Source organism: Pan troglodytes, chromosome 17 (assembly GCF_028858775.2).
Source record: "Pan troglodytes isolate AG18354 chromosome 17, NHGRI_mPanTro3-v2.0_pri, whole genome shotgun sequence".
Taxonomy (NCBI): Eukaryota; Metazoa; Chordata; class Mammalia; order Primates; family Hominidae; genus Pan; species Pan troglodytes.
Window position 1 is genome coordinate 42,075,004 of NC_072415.2, and position 17,927 is coordinate 42,092,930.

Below are 17,927 nucleotides of genomic sequence, written 5' to 3' on the forward strand. Positions count from 1 at the left end.
ATAATTTCTGACCTCTCTGGAATATAGCCAAGAACAAGACAGTGAGCTAACCAAAATGATGGGATGTTGTTGATATTAGAGCTTATGTTGAAAGCCTGTGAGGTCCTTAACTTAGTGTACTGATTCCTAAGACTCCATTAAACGTGATTGCCAATTTACAGCCTTAGCAAAACAGAAGTGAAAAATTAAACTAAAAATAGGGACTGTTAAGAAAGGTATTCTGAAAAAGACACAAGAGGCAAATATGACAGCAAACCTTTAAAGGTTTTAAACAAAAAAAGTTTAAAAAAATTTATGAGACTGTAAAAATATAAACTTCTCAGGGCTTATGGTCTCTCTATATAAAGGCAAAAGTCATACTCATCTCAAGTGGGGCTGAGTGCTTTAATCAATTATCAAACAGGAGACAGTGATAAGTTTAAATTTTGTTCAAGTACTGTCTTTAAGATAGTAGAAAAGTGTATTATAAAATACTGAAAGGAAATTATAGTCATTTTGGACAGAATTTGGTTAACATTCACAGCTACTCCAAAAACTGGCTAGCTAGAACTACTCATGCCCTAAAGACTCCAGAGAGTAGGTAGAAAATGCTGGAGCAAATAATTCCTACCCATTTTGAATAATCACAGGAAAAGATGGTCTCTCTGGCATTATTATAAACTTAAAACGCAAGATTCCTTTTCTGAATTCTTGAGATGGAAACTAAGAATTGTATTTTAAACGAGGAATGGTGGGTTACAACTGAACTACACTCGGAAAACAAAATAAAAAACCCTGAAGAATACTAAATGTTTCAGTACTACTAGCTTGTATGATTTTACAGGACAACCACAGGATGGCCCACGTATGCAGAGCAAAGTCTACTAATAAACTGTTTTTGTGTTTTCAAAGACAAAACATGACCAGGAGGATGGCAGAGCATAAATAATTATGACGAGTAGAATCACAAGCGGCTCTGTCTGTAGTTTGTTCTGCTAAAATGAATAAAGAAAGTAACATAGGCGGGGCGCAGTGGCTCACACCTGTAATCCCAGCACTTTGGGAGGCCGAGGCGGGCAAATCGCTTGAGATCGGGAGTTCGAGACCAGCCTGACCAACATGGAGAAACCCTGTGTCTACTAAAAATACAAAATTAGCCAGGCATGGTGGTGCATGCCTGTAATCCCAGCTACTTGGGAGGCTGAGGCAGGAGAATCGCTTGAACCCGAGAGGCGGAGGTTGCGGTGAGCTGAGATTGATCCATTGCACTCCAGCCCGGGCAACAAGAGTGAAACTCCGTCTCAAAAAAAAAAAAAAAAAAAAAAAGGAAGAAGAAGGCACAGTCTAACTGGTCAGCAGAAGCAAAAGGTCTTCATTTTTTCAGCACTTTTTCAGACGGCAACTTTTAAAACGGCAACTAATATGTTAAAATAAAAGGCACATGGATTGCATCAAATCTATGACTTGGGAAAATATATTGGCTGCTTTTCAGTAACTTGGAAGCCTTAGGAGACATTCAGAGTTTGGCATCAAGTTGCATTAATCATATTAAACTTTAAAATCCGTGCTTGTTTACTCAGCAATGCATTTTAGTCATGTCGGTGTATCTTTAACACTGCTTCAAGCAACAATACAAGAACCCAACCTCTGGTCTTGCTGCTTTATTAATACTGGTTAGCACTCTAAAAATTCTAGGTTAAGACCTTATGGAGTTTGAAGGAGTTCATTCTGACATGTGATATTTAAATAATCAGAAACTACATTAATACTGATAGACTGAAAATTTCAAAATAAGTGTGAACAAATGTGAACATGAAAGAGCCAATCCTCTAAGATGGATCCTGAGTGGCTAACCGGGTCTAAATTTAAAATACAGCCAACCAACCATTTGCTGATTGGAGGTCACACATGTGCTCTGAGTTCCTGGAAAACCCATGCCTCCATTCAACTTTTGGACTTTCAGAGCTAATGCGAACCAACCAATTAGAACTCACCAGCCTCAGCCAATCAGGGCTCAGCAGCACCAACTAGTCAGAACTAATCGTGTTTCAATCCTTCATTTGCTATATGGACCTGATTGAGAACCTGAGTGGGCACTTTTGCTATAAAACCCGGGACCTTCCCTTTGTTCTCAGGAATTGCATCTTCATTTTACACTGAAGGCTATCTCTCCACAGTCTGCAAATTGTTCACTGGAAGAGTCTTTCCTTCAAATTCCTATTTCAGAGAACTTTTGTTCATATAAGTTGCAAGATTTTATTTTTTAAATACTGGCACCACACTTTACTATTAATCAGATATAAAAAGGTACATGTATAACATTCATAAAAGCTGCCAAATCCTGTGTGTCAGACCATAAATGTTTCAGAAATACAAATGACAGAAGGATTTTGGCTATATTGTACCACATGCCATAATGATTGAACATGTTTGTATTTTTTAAAAAGGAAAATGAATTAAACTATACAAGCTATTGTGTCAAAGTGAAAGTACATTCTGATCACAATCTTGGGCCTTATCTCAAATCCATAAACAGAGTGTGATGGAGCAGAGAGGTGACTGGATTGTATTAGGAGACCTGATTTCTATGCTGGGCTTTGCTGCTGAGTCATTTTGTGGCTTCATATGAACCAATGAAGTCAGCTAACATAGCTGTTTCTCAGTTTTCATATTTGCTAAAAGAAGCAGGATTAGGCAACGTCTAAGGGCCTTTCCAGATCTAAAATGTAATGATTATAACAACTCAAAGTCTATAAACTTCCTAGTCCTGTTGGATAATTTATAGTATTTTATCATTTTACTCTTGCTCATGTTTCTTAGTATTGCAAGGCTCTAGTTTTTTCACTTAAGTTCTCTGAAACTTACATGATGTTTTCTCCAATTAAAAAGAGGCACTTCTGGGTATATATACACAACAGAATACTATTCAGCTTTAAAAAGGAGGAAAATCGTGTTATCTGTGGCAACATGAATGAACCTGGAGGGTATTATGCTAAGCAAAATAAGCCAGGCATAGAAATACCACATGGTCTCATTTATATATGGAAACTAAAAACATCAAACTCATGGATACAGAGAGAATGGTGGCTGTCAGAGGCTGGAGAGTGGGGAGAATGGGAAGATGTTGGTCAAAGGGTACATGTTCCAGGTAGAATGGGGGGAAACTGAGAGGTGATGGAAATGTTAATTAGCTTGATTCAATCATTCCACATTGTATACCTGTACTACAGCATCACTTTATCAATATCCAAAGAAAAGGTACCGCTGAAATCCTTCTCCCCACATTACAGTGGCTCTGCTGCTAGGCACTGACACCCCAGCCCACAGCAGGTGCCAAAGCAGTAATCAGAAGCTGATAGGCTGATGACAAGGCTGTCACCTCCGCTCCTGGGCGGACCACGCACGCAGTAGGGAAGTGGTTCTGAAGAGGTCTAGGCAGGCAGAGGCAGCGACTGTATGCCACATCTGAATGAAACTTCACATTCCCGAGTGGGTAACTTTCTCTAATGAAGCCAATGCAAACTTGTTACTTTGCCTCTGAGGAAATCTATGCTGGAACAGCTGAAAGTATGGATCTCACTAACTAGTTGGAGCTAAAATAGTAACATTATAGCATCCAGATTAGGGTATTTGGGCTCTGAGACTTGACAGTAGTAATTTTAATGTAGAAAGCTTCTGGATTACATCAGTGAAGACAGGATGCCTCAGACTCAATGCCAAATCGAAGGCCACCTTTTTCCCCTCTCTCTCCACAACTGTCATAGTAAAGATAGAGCTTAAATTAAAACTTAATTTGTTAGTCATTATTTTGATGGCAGGAAATGCAGACGGGGAAAATTTTCTCATCTTTATTGGGCTGAGTTTGAAAGGCTGGAAGACATTTAAAATAATTCGTAGTTATTAGTGTAGTAAGGTCTCCAAAAAAGTATTTGAAGTGAAGGGGTATTTCAAAACCACAACAAAGAACAGCTACTATGTACTGAGTTTTTAATAGTAAGTCACTGGGTAGGAAGTATTACATAAAGAGTAAGCAGGCCAGGCATGGTGGCTCATGCCTGTAATCTTGGTATTTTGGGAGGCTGAGGCGGGAAGACTGCTTGAGGCCAGGAATTCAAGACCAGCCTGGGCAACACTGTGAGATGCTCATCTCTACAGAAAAAATTTAAAAATCAGCCAAGAGTGGTGGTGCATGCCTGTAGTCCTAGCTATTCAGGAGGCTGAAGCAGGAGGATCACTTGCGCCCAGGAGTTCAAGGCTGCAATGAGCTATGATAGCGCCACTGCACTCCAGCCTGGGTGACAAAGCATGTTTCTTAAAAAAAAAAAAGAAAGAGGGAGAGAGAGAGAAATAAGAGAGAGGTGAGAAAAAGAAACAGAGAAAGAGGGAGGGAGGGAGGGGAGGGTAGGGAGAGGAGGGATAAGAGAAAAGAGGCCAGGCTCAGTGGCTCACCCCTGTAATCCCAGCACTTTGGGAGGCCGAGGAGGGTGGATCACTTGAGGTCAGGAGTTCGAGACCAGCCTGGCCAACATGGCGAAACCCCATCTCTACTAAAAATATAAAAATTAGCCAGGCATGGTGGTGCGTGCCTATAGTCCGAGCTACTTGGGAGGCTGAGGCAGGAGAATCGCTTGGACCTGGGAGATGGGGGTTGCAGTGAGCTGAGATCACACCATTGCACTCCAGCCTGGGTGACAGAGCGAGACTCTGTCTCAAAAAAAAAAAAAAACACATAAAATAAAAAATAAAAGAAAAAGAAAGAGTAAGTGAAATAATCTTAATCTGTGGTGGGAATTTTTTTAAATGTGAAACTTAATTTTTTATGATTCTATGTTCTGAACCAAGGATTTGCAAACCTTATCTTACAGGTCAAGAAGGTAATAATTTTAGGCTCTATGGGCTATATAGTCTCTGATGCAACTACTTAATTGTGCTGTTGGCATGAAAGCAGCCATAGATAATACATAAACATATAGACATGGCTTTGTTCCAATAAAACTTTATTTACAAAAACAGGCAGCTTGCCCGCCTCCTTACTAGACACTTGCAAAGTACTTGAGCGTATTACTTTACTTAATTCTGATGACAAATCTATGAGGTGGGTAGTATCACCTCCATTTTGTAGGTAAAGACACTGTGGGCTCAGGTCTTGTGACCCGCCCATGGTCAGAGTCAATGCCTGGGGCAGGGTTCTGAACTCACCCCTGAGTTCAGAGCCTGAGCCACTATACAGTCCAACTCACTCTGTAGATCATGGTGGCCTGCTTGAAGAAAAATATATGGCTTGAAAATTGTTAGTGCAGCTGTTTTTATTTTTAAAAGGAGGGGTATGGGCCTTCAGTTGGAATGGCCAACTCAGAAAGAGGACATCTTCTGACTTTGGAAGCAAACATGAGAAGAAACATGGTTGATGAAAAAACTAAGAGAGATAATTAAGAGAGAAAAAGCCTATTACAGTTAAAAAAAACCCCACAAATATGCAGGAAAACAAGTAAACAAAAACAACATTCTTACCCTGAAAACTAAAAACCAGATGGATAAAGAAAAAAAAAAAGTGAAAGAGACAGGTGACTGCTATTCCCAAAACATGGAATTCCTTTAGCTTTGCAGGGATTAGAAGAGATATATGCAAATGATCAGTGAGAGGTAACCTGCCCACATATCCTTTTATTTTCTGTACTCTCTCATCTCCCACTTTCTGTTTCTACCATCCCAGCTGCTCACTCAAATGGACATACTTAGATCAGAAAATAGAGCTACTCCTGTCATTACCGATCTTACTGCCTAAAGTTAAATTTCAAGAGTTTTACACTCTACCACCACCTCCTATTTTGCATCTCATTTTCTCAAACATATCTATCTCATAAGTCCAATTCTCATTGGGGCTACACTTCTATTCACGCTTGGTTAGCCAGTAGGGATTCTTCTTTTTTGTTGTTGTTTTTTGAGATGGAGTCTCATTCTGTCACCCAGGCTGGAGTACAGTGGTGTGATCTTGGCTCACTGGAACCTCTGCCTCCCAAGTTCAAGTAATTCTCCTGCCTCAGCCTCCCAAGTAGCTGGGATTACAGGCATGCACCCCCATGCCCAACTAATTTTTATATTTTTAGTACAGACGGGGTTTCGCCACATTGGCCAGGCAGGTCTCGAACTCCTGACCTCAAGGGATCCACCCGCTTTGGCCTCCCAAAGTGCTGGGATTACATGCATGAGCCACTGCACCCAGCCCCCAGTGAGGATTCCATGGCTCAGTGTGATCTGTCACTCACTCTAGGGCACATTCCATCAACACCTTTGCTGATCTCTGCTATACTCACTGGCAGAACCTCAACTCTCATTAAACTCAGCTCTCTTGGTCTACTCTATACCTGCATCGAGGGAGCCAAAAATGGCTGCAAGAAAGGGTAGTGCTGAGTAATCTCACTTGAAACTTACCTTGACAAAACTCTAGGACCACCCTACTGTACTGTCCTGGTTAACTCACTTTCCAGTCTCAGAGCTGATTATTATTTGCTTCCTATCAAGGCCACTCATGACCTTCACATTTTGCTAAATTTCATGGTTAGTTCTCAGTCCTCATCTAATTCAATTACTAAGTAGCATTTGACACAGTTGCTCATTCCTTCTTGAATCTTGGCTTCTGGGACACCATATGCTCCTGGCTGTCCTTCTACCTCACTGCTATCCTATCCAGTCTTCTCTTCTAGACCCCTAAATGCTGGGGTACTCCAGGGCTCAGTCCTCAGAGCTCTTCTCCTTTTAATCTTGTCTCTAGGTTAATGCTTCTCAACCTTGGCACTACTGACATTTTGGGTTGGATAATCCTTTGTTATGGGAGCCTGTCCTGTGCATCACAGAGTGTTTAGCAGCAACCCCACCCTCTACCCACTAAATGACAGTAACATCCTCCACCCCACAGTCATGACAATCAAAACTGTGTACAGACACTGCCAGTGTCCCCTGAGGGACAAAGTCACTCCTGGTTGAGAATCACTGGTACAGGTAAACTCAACTAGACCCATGGCTTCAAACGTCTTCCAGAAGATGATGAGCCCCAACTATATACTCTGAGCCTAGACTATTCTCTAAGCTCCCAACCTGTAGATCCAACTGATTCTTGATATCTCTACTTGGAGGTAGTACTGATACTTGTTTATGTATTTATTGTCTACCTCTCCTACTATACTGTAATCTCCATGCAGTGAGGGACTTGCATATTCACTATTTACCCCCAGGGCCTGCAGTAGTGCTGGGCATATAGTAAGTGCTCAAAATATATTTGCTGGTTAAAGAATTAAACACTTAATGCATATGAATTCATTTCACGCAGTTAATCGATGGGGCCAATCAGGCAGATAGTTTTAAACACATCAAGGTATCTTTTAAAGACAAATTTTAGTTCCAAATTGAAAAGAATGTTTCATTTTTAAACAAATGTAAAAATAGTACTATTACTAGCCATTAAATTTAAAATTTGAAGTTAAAATTTTGCTACAGTTTGTGAAGAAACCCAGAACTAGAGTTCCCCTTTTTCTAATACTTTTGCTTTATTTTACATTCTTATTAAGATTAATTTCAGTTTGGACTTGTAAATAAATATATCAAGATACATATGTATATTTATTTCTAATAATAATGTCTTGATTATCATGATGCCAGATAACTATCAATTTTTAACTGCAAGTGCTTTTCTCAGTGGTTTATCCTTTTGGTTTAATTTACGCTGTATCTGAAGTAGAAGAGAGAGGGTGAAATCTTCTAAGAAGGTTTGAAATCTTTCTTTTAAAAAACTGCTTCTTGGATAATAGCTACATTTATGAGTAAAGAGTATTGCTTTTAATTTTTTCCCACCTTCTCCATGAGAATAACCAAAATCCCATTTCTTTAACTCCTCCCCTGCTAGTTCTTAGTTCTCACACAGACACAATAATCCAGACTTTTTGTTTTTTTTTTTAAGATGAAGTCTCACTCTGTCGCTAAGGCTGGAGTGCAATGGCGTGATCTCGGCTCACCGCAACCTCTGCCTCCTGGGTTCAAGCAATTCTCCTGTCTCAGCCCCACCGAGTAGCTGGGATTAGAGGTGTGTGCTACCAGCCCAGCTAATTTTTGTATTTTTAGTAGAGATGGGGTTTCACCAAGTTGGTCAGGCTGGTCTTGAACTCGTGACCTCAGGTGATCCACCTGCCTCAGCCTCCCAAAGTGCTGGGATTACAGGTGTGAGCCACTGTGCCCTGGCTTAATCCAGTCTATTTTTAATTGAAGAAGACCATGACTTCCAGCCTTTATTATTGGTCCAGGTGGTATCCAGACAAACTTTTCTATGACTATCCTTAGTTTATTTATTTACTTGTGTGTTTGTCACTAAGCACAAAACCTTTTGTGTATTTATGTAAATTTCCTGAAGTTCCTATAACAATCCTTCTTTGAACAGAATTGAATAATGTTTTAATGATTCATGCAAGCTAGAGGTGATGGCACCTTAAAACTCCATAAGTAACAGACTAGAAATATTAAATATTTATGTTTGCACAGCACAGAACTCAACCCAAATCCAATTAGTTTTATGGATGCTATAAGCTCACACTTCACACACTTAACTGAGCCTTTGAACTCTTAAATGATATTCTCTATTAAACACATTTTAATGAATATATTCAGTCATGGTATTCTATATTAAAAAAAGAACTCTAAAATGTATAAATTTAAGTGTTATCCTCTCAGTCATTCTGATTTACTACAAATTCACCAAGAAAAGCTGCTAGAGGCATTTAAAAAAATAGTATACATGAGCAATGTGTGGCAAAAGATGGAATGTTACATTTTAATACTAGAGAAAATCTTTAAAAATCACTTAAAAATTTACATTTGATTTCTTTATTAGCAAATGAAATATTTTTCTAGAAAGGAGTTTAAAACTACTAACTTTCTAAAAAAAACTTTTTTTTTTTTCATTTAGAGAATTCTAAATATAAGTTTTAGGGAGAGATTTAAGTCATATCAAAACACTAATGGAATAGGATTTAACTTCTGACCAATGAGTCTAGGTATGTTTAAAAATGAACATGTTTGCACAAGTTTTCACTGTAAACAAATGCAAGCTGTCTTGACTGCTCATGTATTAGGGCCACTGAAAAAGTTAAAAATGATAAATATTTTTGTATGTAAGCATAATTTACTTAGTAAAGATTTTACAAAATATAAAATATCACTCAATAATAAAACTAAAGAGCGTAGACCAAAGCAGCTGTATTTTAGAACTGGAAGAAGAAATGACTTAGCTTAGACAATGAAATGGGCAGAACCGTTTCTCCAATAAGGGGCTGCCCTGGGCATCTCCTCCCTTTCCTGAAGAGTGTGGGTGGAGTGACTCATCCACAAAGACACTGCTGCATTCTTGGGCCAAGACACCATGTAGTCTGTTTTTCACATAGAGTAGATTTCTAAGAAACAGGAATCTTGCCCCCCTAAATCTTGAAATGTTTGGAAAATGTGATTTAGGTGGACTTTGGGCTGAAATGACATTAAAGAGAAAACCCCTTCAATGTGAACACTTTCTAAAGTGTTTTAGTGTAATTATGAGTATTGCTGGAGAAAATGTGGAAGATTTGCAGGCAATACGATGGGCCTGGTTGGTGGCTTGCTTCTCTGGTCAGTCCCTCTTCAACAGCAAGTCTAGTCAAAGGACCTCGGTCAACATCTGGACAGGGACTGCACTGTCCCTTTAAGAATGCAGAACAAGGCCAGGCACGGTGGCTCACACCTGTAATCCCAGCACTTTGGGAGGCCAAGGTGGGCAGATCACGAGGTCAGGAGATTGAGACCATCCTGGCTAACACGGTGAAACCCCATCTCTACTAAAAATACAAAAAAAATAGCTGGGTGTGGCGATGTGCGCCTATAGCCCCAGCTGCTGGGGAGACTGAAGCAGGAGAATGGCATGAACCAGGGAGGCGAAGCTTGCAGTGAGCCGAGATTGCGCCACTGTACTCCAGCCTGGGTGACAGAGCAAGACTCAGTCTCAAAAAAAAAAAAAAAAAAGAATGCAGAACAAATAGAGCACAGCAAACACTATATAGCTTTTCTCGGGGCAATATCAGTTTTCTCTATATATAGTGAAATAGATAGTCCACAAAGAATGGAATGAATACATGCTAACTTCAAGAAATGCTTAGAAACCTATTCTATCTTTGTATTTTTCCTGTCTTTCTTTCTTTTTAAATAAGTGTTTGGTATTATTTAGTTTCATCATATCCCTTTTGCTCCCAGAAGTGGAGATCTGGCTAAACATCTGTTACATATCAGAAAATGAAGTCCAAATTTTAAAAAATATCACTTATCTGCCTCAACAGCTACAGTTTTGAACTCAGATATCAGTTTTAAATTCTAACAAAAGATAATGCTAATAAATACAGAAGCAGTCAGGGAGTCAGGTCAGCTACAATATATATGTGGTTTTGGCTACTGCCACTAACTATCAGAAGATAAAACCCTCCTAGGAGACACAGATGAACACTTACTGTGTACATCCAGACTTGAAAGTTAAATTATCTTTAGTGAGTATAAATATTTGGTGCTTCAAGAGCTACTACCTTCACGTTGAATGTGATATCCTCCATGACGTACACGCGTTCAGGAAATGCCTTAGCCACCTCCTCCACACTGTTGAAATATTGCACTGGCTCCTTTATATCTCGGTCTTGTTCCAGCAGCTTGAATTGCCCTAAAACACACGATAAACAGAAGAGATCTAAGATGTTTATGCTGGACTGCTGTTACCATGGCAACAACATCCTCTCTCTTTACTCCAGCCCTTTTTTGTCAAAGATTCCTGTTCATCATTAATTTTTTTAAAAAGGCATTATGGTAGGTTCCATTAAACTAGAAGATAGATATATTTTAAAATCAGCTTAAAAATGAAAATAAACTGCATTCTTTTTGTTTACATTCAGAGTTTATTCCCAGATGTCCAAAATCAAACTGAATGAATGCTTACTTGCTGTTTGATCTCAAAGTGAAAACTCACTTTGTTATAAATGGTTGTTTTTAACAGTAGGTTAAACATTGAAGTTACCTTGCCCATCAGTTGTTATAAGAACCACACATTTACACTCTAGAACCGAGTCTTAGAAGCCTGGGAGAGCTAACTTTTTTAAATTAGTATTAAATTTTTTTTTTTTTGCAAATAGAACAAAATGATATAATGGATTCCTGGCTTTCACATAACTCATATTCCTGGTGACAACAATATGCAGGTAATGTCTAGGGCTCATGAGCTGCTGTAATGTGTGATGCTGCTGAGGCAGAAGCATGGAGCAGCAGCAGACAGCTGTCTGGTGAGCTTCCTCTCAACCACTGAGCCTGCCGGCCACTCAGCCTCCAGAGCTCCACGTGGCTCCTTTCTTTCCTTTTACTGCTATATATGAAATTCACGCGAGTAGGCCATATCATGGTCTCCACAATTTACAGGATTTATGAAGAACTTTGAACATATTCCTAAAATATCAAGGATCTATCATGTTGTTGTTTACATTTTCAGTATCTGTGACCTTGCTGCAACATTTGAGAATAAAAGACCATATGCAATCATATCAGGGATACAGTGTTTCTTAGTAGTTATTTTCTGAATCCTGGCTATAATATAATACTCCAGAAACTTAAAAGGAATTAAAAGCTATCATGGGCAAATCTCTCAGGCAGAAATAGGAAAACTTTCATTCATATTCTCAACACAATTTTTTAGCATCTACTAGGTGGAGACATTATTCTAGATGCTGGAGATCCATCAATTAATGGAATTAACACAAATCTCTGTTCTTCCAAAGCTTACATTCCAGCAGGAGATGGATACTATAATACATGAGTAAGAGTATACCATGGTAGAAGGTGAGAAGTGCTATTAAATTTAGGGCAGGGTGTGGGGGATGGAGAGTGCAGGGAGACCAGTCAGTATTGCTGAGATGGTGACCTTTGGTGTAGGTGAGGGAGGGTCGTGCTTGGTAGTTGCAGGTAGAGGTCTCAGAATTCTAAGACTAGGCAACAGTCTGCCCAAAGACTCTCAGGTGGGTGGGCTGCCTGCCTGGCATGCTGCCACTATGGCTGGAGTGGGATAAGGGAAGAGGGGAAAGAAAGAGCAGTAGCAGGTAGTCAGACTGTATATAGCTTTTAAGGAGTTGCACTCTTCACCTGAGTGGAATGGGGATTTGAGCGGAGAGGAGGTGATCTAACCAATGCTACAGAAGGATCCCTCTAGCTGGCATGTTGAAAAGACCATAAAGGTGCAAGGCACAGAGGCAAGTGACACCAGGTAGAGGGCTCCTACAATAATTCAGGTATGACATGGCAGGGGCTGGGAAGTGGTTAAAGTGTGAGGACCCTGGCCTGAACAACTCTGAACAGAGCTGACATTGACTGAGACAGGACAGCTTTGGAGGGTGAAGGGAGGATCAGGAGTTCAGTCTGGACAGGTGAGTCTGAGATGTCTATTGGACACGCAAACAGAGATGTTCAAAAAGTTCTTAGACACCGAAGTGTGGAGGTCAGGAGAGAAGTCTGGCTGGAAAGAATAAATCTGGCAGTCATCGGCTAACAGATGTTATTTGAAGCCATGACATTTTGATGATGATGACCATGGGCCTGAGTGTGAACAGAGAAGAGGTCTAAGGTTTGAGTCCTGGGAGACTGAGAAGGACTGGCCAGGGGAGTGAGAGGAAAACCAAGAGGGATGCATCCAAGAAGCCAGGTGATCTGATTCCTCTCATGAATGGGGAGTGGGTGTCAAATGCTGCTTACAGGACAGTAAAATGAGGGCTGAAAACTGTAGGATTCAGCAACTTGCATTTAATTGAGGACTTCAACAAGAGCAGCAGAAGAGCTGTGCTAAAAGCTTGGCTGAACTGGATTGAAGGCAGCCTGGGAAGAGACAGAAACCAGAAATAATAAGAATGGGCACCAGATATTTTGGGAGTTCTGCTATAAAATAGAGAAGAGAGATGGAACAGAGGCTACTGAGAGGAAGCAGAAGTGAGATGTAGGAAATGTTTTTATTTTCCTTAGTATGATGGGAGAAGAAACAAGCATGCTTGCATGCTGATGGGAATGACCAGCAGAGGGGGACAAGGTGATGACAGGAGAAATGATTGGAACCCAATTGAGCAGGCAGAGAACGTGCATCTGATGTTGAAATGGAGGAGCTGCCTTCAGACAGGAGCACAGGCCATTCATCTCCAGCCCCAAGAGATGCAGCAGTGGAAGCTGTTGGAAGCTTCCAATTTTTCCAGCCAAAGTTGGACGGAAGGCATTGGTTGAGAATAAGGTTGAGAGAGGAGTTGTTAGAGAGTTAAGGAAAGAGAAGGTTGCAATGTAATATGATTGCTGGGCAGCATTTTTTAAGTTCTTACTTGAGGTTCATGGTCATTAATTAAAAGTAAAACCACAGAGTAGAGTTGTGTTTTTGTCCAGCCAAGGTCAGATGCACAGAGGCTGGCACAAAGTAGCCAGAGATTCAGATTCAGCCAGAGCCGAGACTACCAAGTGAATATGAGAAGTGAGAGGGGCAAAGGAGTCAGGATGTCACCAGGAGCAATTATGCCACCTGAACATGGACACTGAGCTGGATAAAATGGGCACAGGATCCTGGGTGGGAGGGAAGTGGGTCCAGGAAAAAAGTAGTGGGATCAATGGATCATGGATTTTGATGGAATTGAGTTTTGAACCCTAGAGGGAGTGAGCTCAAAAGCCATGCAAAGGAGAGAAGTCAGTGCATGCAGTTGAAAAAATGGAAGGATGGAGTTGTTGGTTATGATGTGGTCTAAGGAGGGACCATGTCTGCTAAAGGTTGAGACGGCAAACAGCTAAATGACTGAGAAGCCCAGGGGTATTAAAAGGATCATATTTCCAAGGAAAATCCTCCTTGATAAGAAGAGGAGTATATCTGGAGAGAATAACAGCAAGCCAGGAACTAAAATTATGTCACAATGAGGACAGAATCCTAGGCTTGGTAGGTAACTGACAACGATGGGGTAGTGGGTGATACAGTCTGATGAACAAGAGGTTTAAAGCCTGGTGGACAAGCGGTTTAAAGCAAAGAGATTTAGGGAATTGTGAAGTGGAATGGTAAAGGTGATGAGGAAGAATAAAGAGACCACTTACACTCCTCTACTTTGGGGCAAAAAACAGAGCTGCCACCTGAAAGGGCTTCTCTCAGGGAATATCCAAGTTTGGGTTTAACAAGATAAAAGTAATTTCAAAGAAGGCTTTAAGGATATAGAGGTTTTGCTGGTGAGGGACCATGAGGGAGGAGTTTTCAGGAGTTAAGAGACAGGTGATAAGGACAATACAGAGGATGAACCTAGACATGAAAGAACAGCTCATATACCACATAGAAATATGTAGGGGTATGAATAATACATTTGAATATACAGTATGAATATGTTACAGTACATACTTTTTGACAAAAAATTTTTGTTTTTTTTTAAAATAAGGCAATTTCAAAATAACACTTATTTAAACAAATTCTATCACAAGTTAAACTTTTCATTTGTCTCTATTCCTACCTGGTCCATGCACAAATTCTTAACAATTATGGTGTTCTACAGTTTTATACCGTGCCCTTGCCCACTGAGCTGAGCATTTCTCCATGCAATGACACCCATGTCTGCATACCATTTCATAATGAATTTAACTGTTTTTCCATTCTTTCATGATTAGCCTAAGTTAGACAGATGCCTAATTTAAATGCAGACTCTGCCACTTTCAAGTTTTGTGGTGCTGGCAAGTTACAAATCCACTTGAGTCTTGTTTCCTCACCTGTAAAATGGGGACACTTCAAGGGCCGCCATGAGGATTAAATGATATGATGCATCCAAAGTATTTAGCACAAGTGACCATTCAACAACTCCTAGCTTCTATTCCTCTTCTCAAGATGCATACAGATTGTCATTTCTCGGGTCACTTTTTGTTGTTGTTTTTTTTTTTTTTTGAGACGGAGTCTCGCTCTGTCTCCCAGGCTGGAGTGCAATGCTGTGATCTCAGCTCACTGCAACCTCCGCCTCCTAGGTTCAAGCCATTCTCCTGCCTCAGCCTCCTGAGTAGCTGGGATTACAGGCATGCACCACCATGCCTGGCTAATTTTTGTATTTTTAGTAGAGGCAGGGTTTCACCATGTTGGTCAGGCTGGTCTCAAACTCCTGACCTCGTGATCCACCTGCCTCAGCCTCCCAAAGTGCTGGGATTACAGGTGTGAGCCACTGCGCCCTGCCAATTTTTTTGATTAAGAAATTATAGATTTGGAATATGAACACATTTCAAGCTATCATTAAGCTAGGTATACTTTCATGAAAACCTGCAAATGGTATCTTTTCAATAGTATTTAATAAGTTTAATTTATTGTAATTTTATGATCAGTATTTTAGAAAAATGTTCTCAAGATGCAGGGATTCATATGTATGCCAAACACTCATTGAGTAGTCTACAGATGCTCAATCTCTGAGGTAAGAGGTTACCTGAAAGCGTCATGCCTATAATAAATTTCATTCTGTCCCTTCAGAAATGTACTCACAGGCCAAGGATGCATCACTGCACCCTAATATATCAAACATTACACTATAGACTATCTAGCAGATATAGATACACTATAGTGCTATCTAGCAGAAATATAACAAGCCACATGTGCAATTACATATTTTCTAGTAGCCACATTTAAAGAGAAGAGGTAAAATTTAAATAACATTTTATTTAAACCAATACATCTAAATTCAATTAAACATCACTAATGATGTATTATATATAAATATATATAAAAGTATATATATAAAAAAATATATAAAAGTATATATATAAAAGTAGATATATATAAAATATATTAAAAAGTAGATATATATAAAAATATATATAAAAGTAGATATATATATATATATATACTTTTGCATTAAGTCTTTCAAATCTGGTGTATGTTTTACACTTAGGGATCATCTCAGTTCAGACTAGCCACTTTTCAAATGCTCAACAGCTCCATGTGGCTACTGGCTGTCATACTGGACAGTTGGTGCAGGTCTAGAATATCTCTGCATTCCCTTAAAACTGTGATTGCAGGTACTGTTCAAGTCGTTAAATAAAGATTACATGATACAATCCTCTTAGGGAAAAAGATGTATTTCCTGAAAAAGAAGAATGTTTCTTCTCATGAAATAAGAAGAGCTTTGTAATTCCTATTTTCCTTTTTGCCTTGTTTGCCATGATTGCTGATATTATGGCCTAAATAACAGAGTCTTGGTTTCTTAATATAACCACCTTTATCCCCTTGTCTCCCAACTTGGGTTCTTGTTTTTTAATTATTTTTCTATTGCGTCTGTGATCTTGTACTATCAGTAGCCTCAAACATATTTTGGCATACAGAACAAATGAGTAATCACTTTTGGTATGGTCATAGGGTCCATATTAAGCTGCATAGTCATCTGTGTTTTGTCATCCTATTGGACAGGAAGACTTCAGAATCATATATACATGGGAGCATGTGTAAGAAATTCTACTGAGAATGATTAACACACACAGATAAGAGAACAAGGAAAAAAACTAACAGCTAAATATGGCCAAATGCTACAACTGTTAACATTTATGCACATAGTATATCAGATTAACAGGTTCCTTTCATTCGTTCTTTCAATTGTTTAGTGAATACCCAATTGTCAGTTAATTTCTCTCTTCTCTTTTCCATAGTGTTTTCAGATCATCCTGGAAGATTTTAATTTACATATTTGTGTACACATATTATATTTTAAACATTCTCTTGTGATTTAAATTATTGAAAACCAAATAGTACCTTACATTTCTTTATTTTTGAGACAAGGTCTGGCTCTATTGCCCAGGCTGGAGTGCAGTGGTACCTTCTTGGCTCACTGGCTCCCCAGACTCAAGCCATCCTCTCACCTCAGCCTCCCAAGTAGCTGGGACTACAGGCGCATGCCACCACACCCAGCTAATTGTTGTATTTTTTTGTAGAGATGAGGTTTTGCCATGTTGCTCAGGATAGTCTCAAACTTGTGAGCCTAAGCAATCTGCCCACCTCAGCCTCCCAAAGTGTGCTGGGATTACAGGTGTGAGCCACCGTATGCAGCCCTACTTTGCATTTCTTGCGCCCCACAAATGTCTTTAAAATAGAAATAGCTAAAACCTATAAAATATTTTCTTAATGTAATGTTTAAACACTAGGTCACAATACACATGCAACTTCCTATTGCAGGAGTTGCCAAACTTGTTCTGTAAATATTTTAGGTTTCATGAGCTAAACAGTCTCTATTCACATCTACTCAACTCTGGCCATGTAGGGCAACAAAATCAGCCATAGACAACACACAAGTGAATAAGAGCAGCTGTGCTCCAAAAAACTTTATTTACGAAAACAGGCCACAGTGTGCTGACTTCTGTCCTGCTGGAAGGAGTGGAAAGTATAGGTCAGGGCAGTGGCAAGACAAGACATTAGAAGTGAGAATGGGCCAGGCGCGGTGGCTCACGCCTGTAATCCCAGCACTTTGGCAGGCCGAAGTGGACAGATCACTGAAGGCCAGGAGTTCAAGACCAACCTGGCCAACATGGTGAAACCTCGTTTCTACTAAAAATACAAAAATCAGCCTAGAGTGGTGGCACATGCTTGTGATCCCAGCTACTTGGGAGGCTGAGGCAGGAGAATCGCTTGAACCCAGGAGGCATAGGTTGCAGTGAGCTGAGACTGCATCACTGCATTCCAGTGAGAGAGCTCTGTCACAAAAAAAAAAAAAAAAAAAAAAAAAAAGCAAAGCAAAGAAAAGAAAGTGACTAGTCCTTTTACTGCATACCACTGAACAGTCATACCAGAGTCTCTTGTAAGGTACCTGAAATCACATTCTAAGTTGCCCATGTTTGTCTTTGAATGGCAGTTTTGCCTTCAAATAGGAGTCTAATATCAACAAGTAAAAGCT

At 39.8% G+C, this 17,927-nt stretch overlaps 1 protein-coding gene across 3 annotated transcripts in view; it reads right to left on the minus strand.

Moving 5' to 3' along the window:
* GAREM1 (GRB2 associated regulator of MAPK1 subtype 1) overlaps window positions 1-17,927 on the minus strand; it is a 207,427-nt gene that overhangs the window by 36,154 nt on the left and 153,346 nt on the right. For all 3 annotated transcript variants that reach the window (XM_016933497.3, XM_009433843.4, XM_063795576.1), the window contains one exon: window positions 10,566-10,696. In XM_016933497.3, the coding sequence (XP_016788986.2) occupies window positions 10,566-10,696 (131 nt within the window). The remainder of the gene's footprint in view (window positions 1-10,565; window positions 10,697-17,927) is intronic.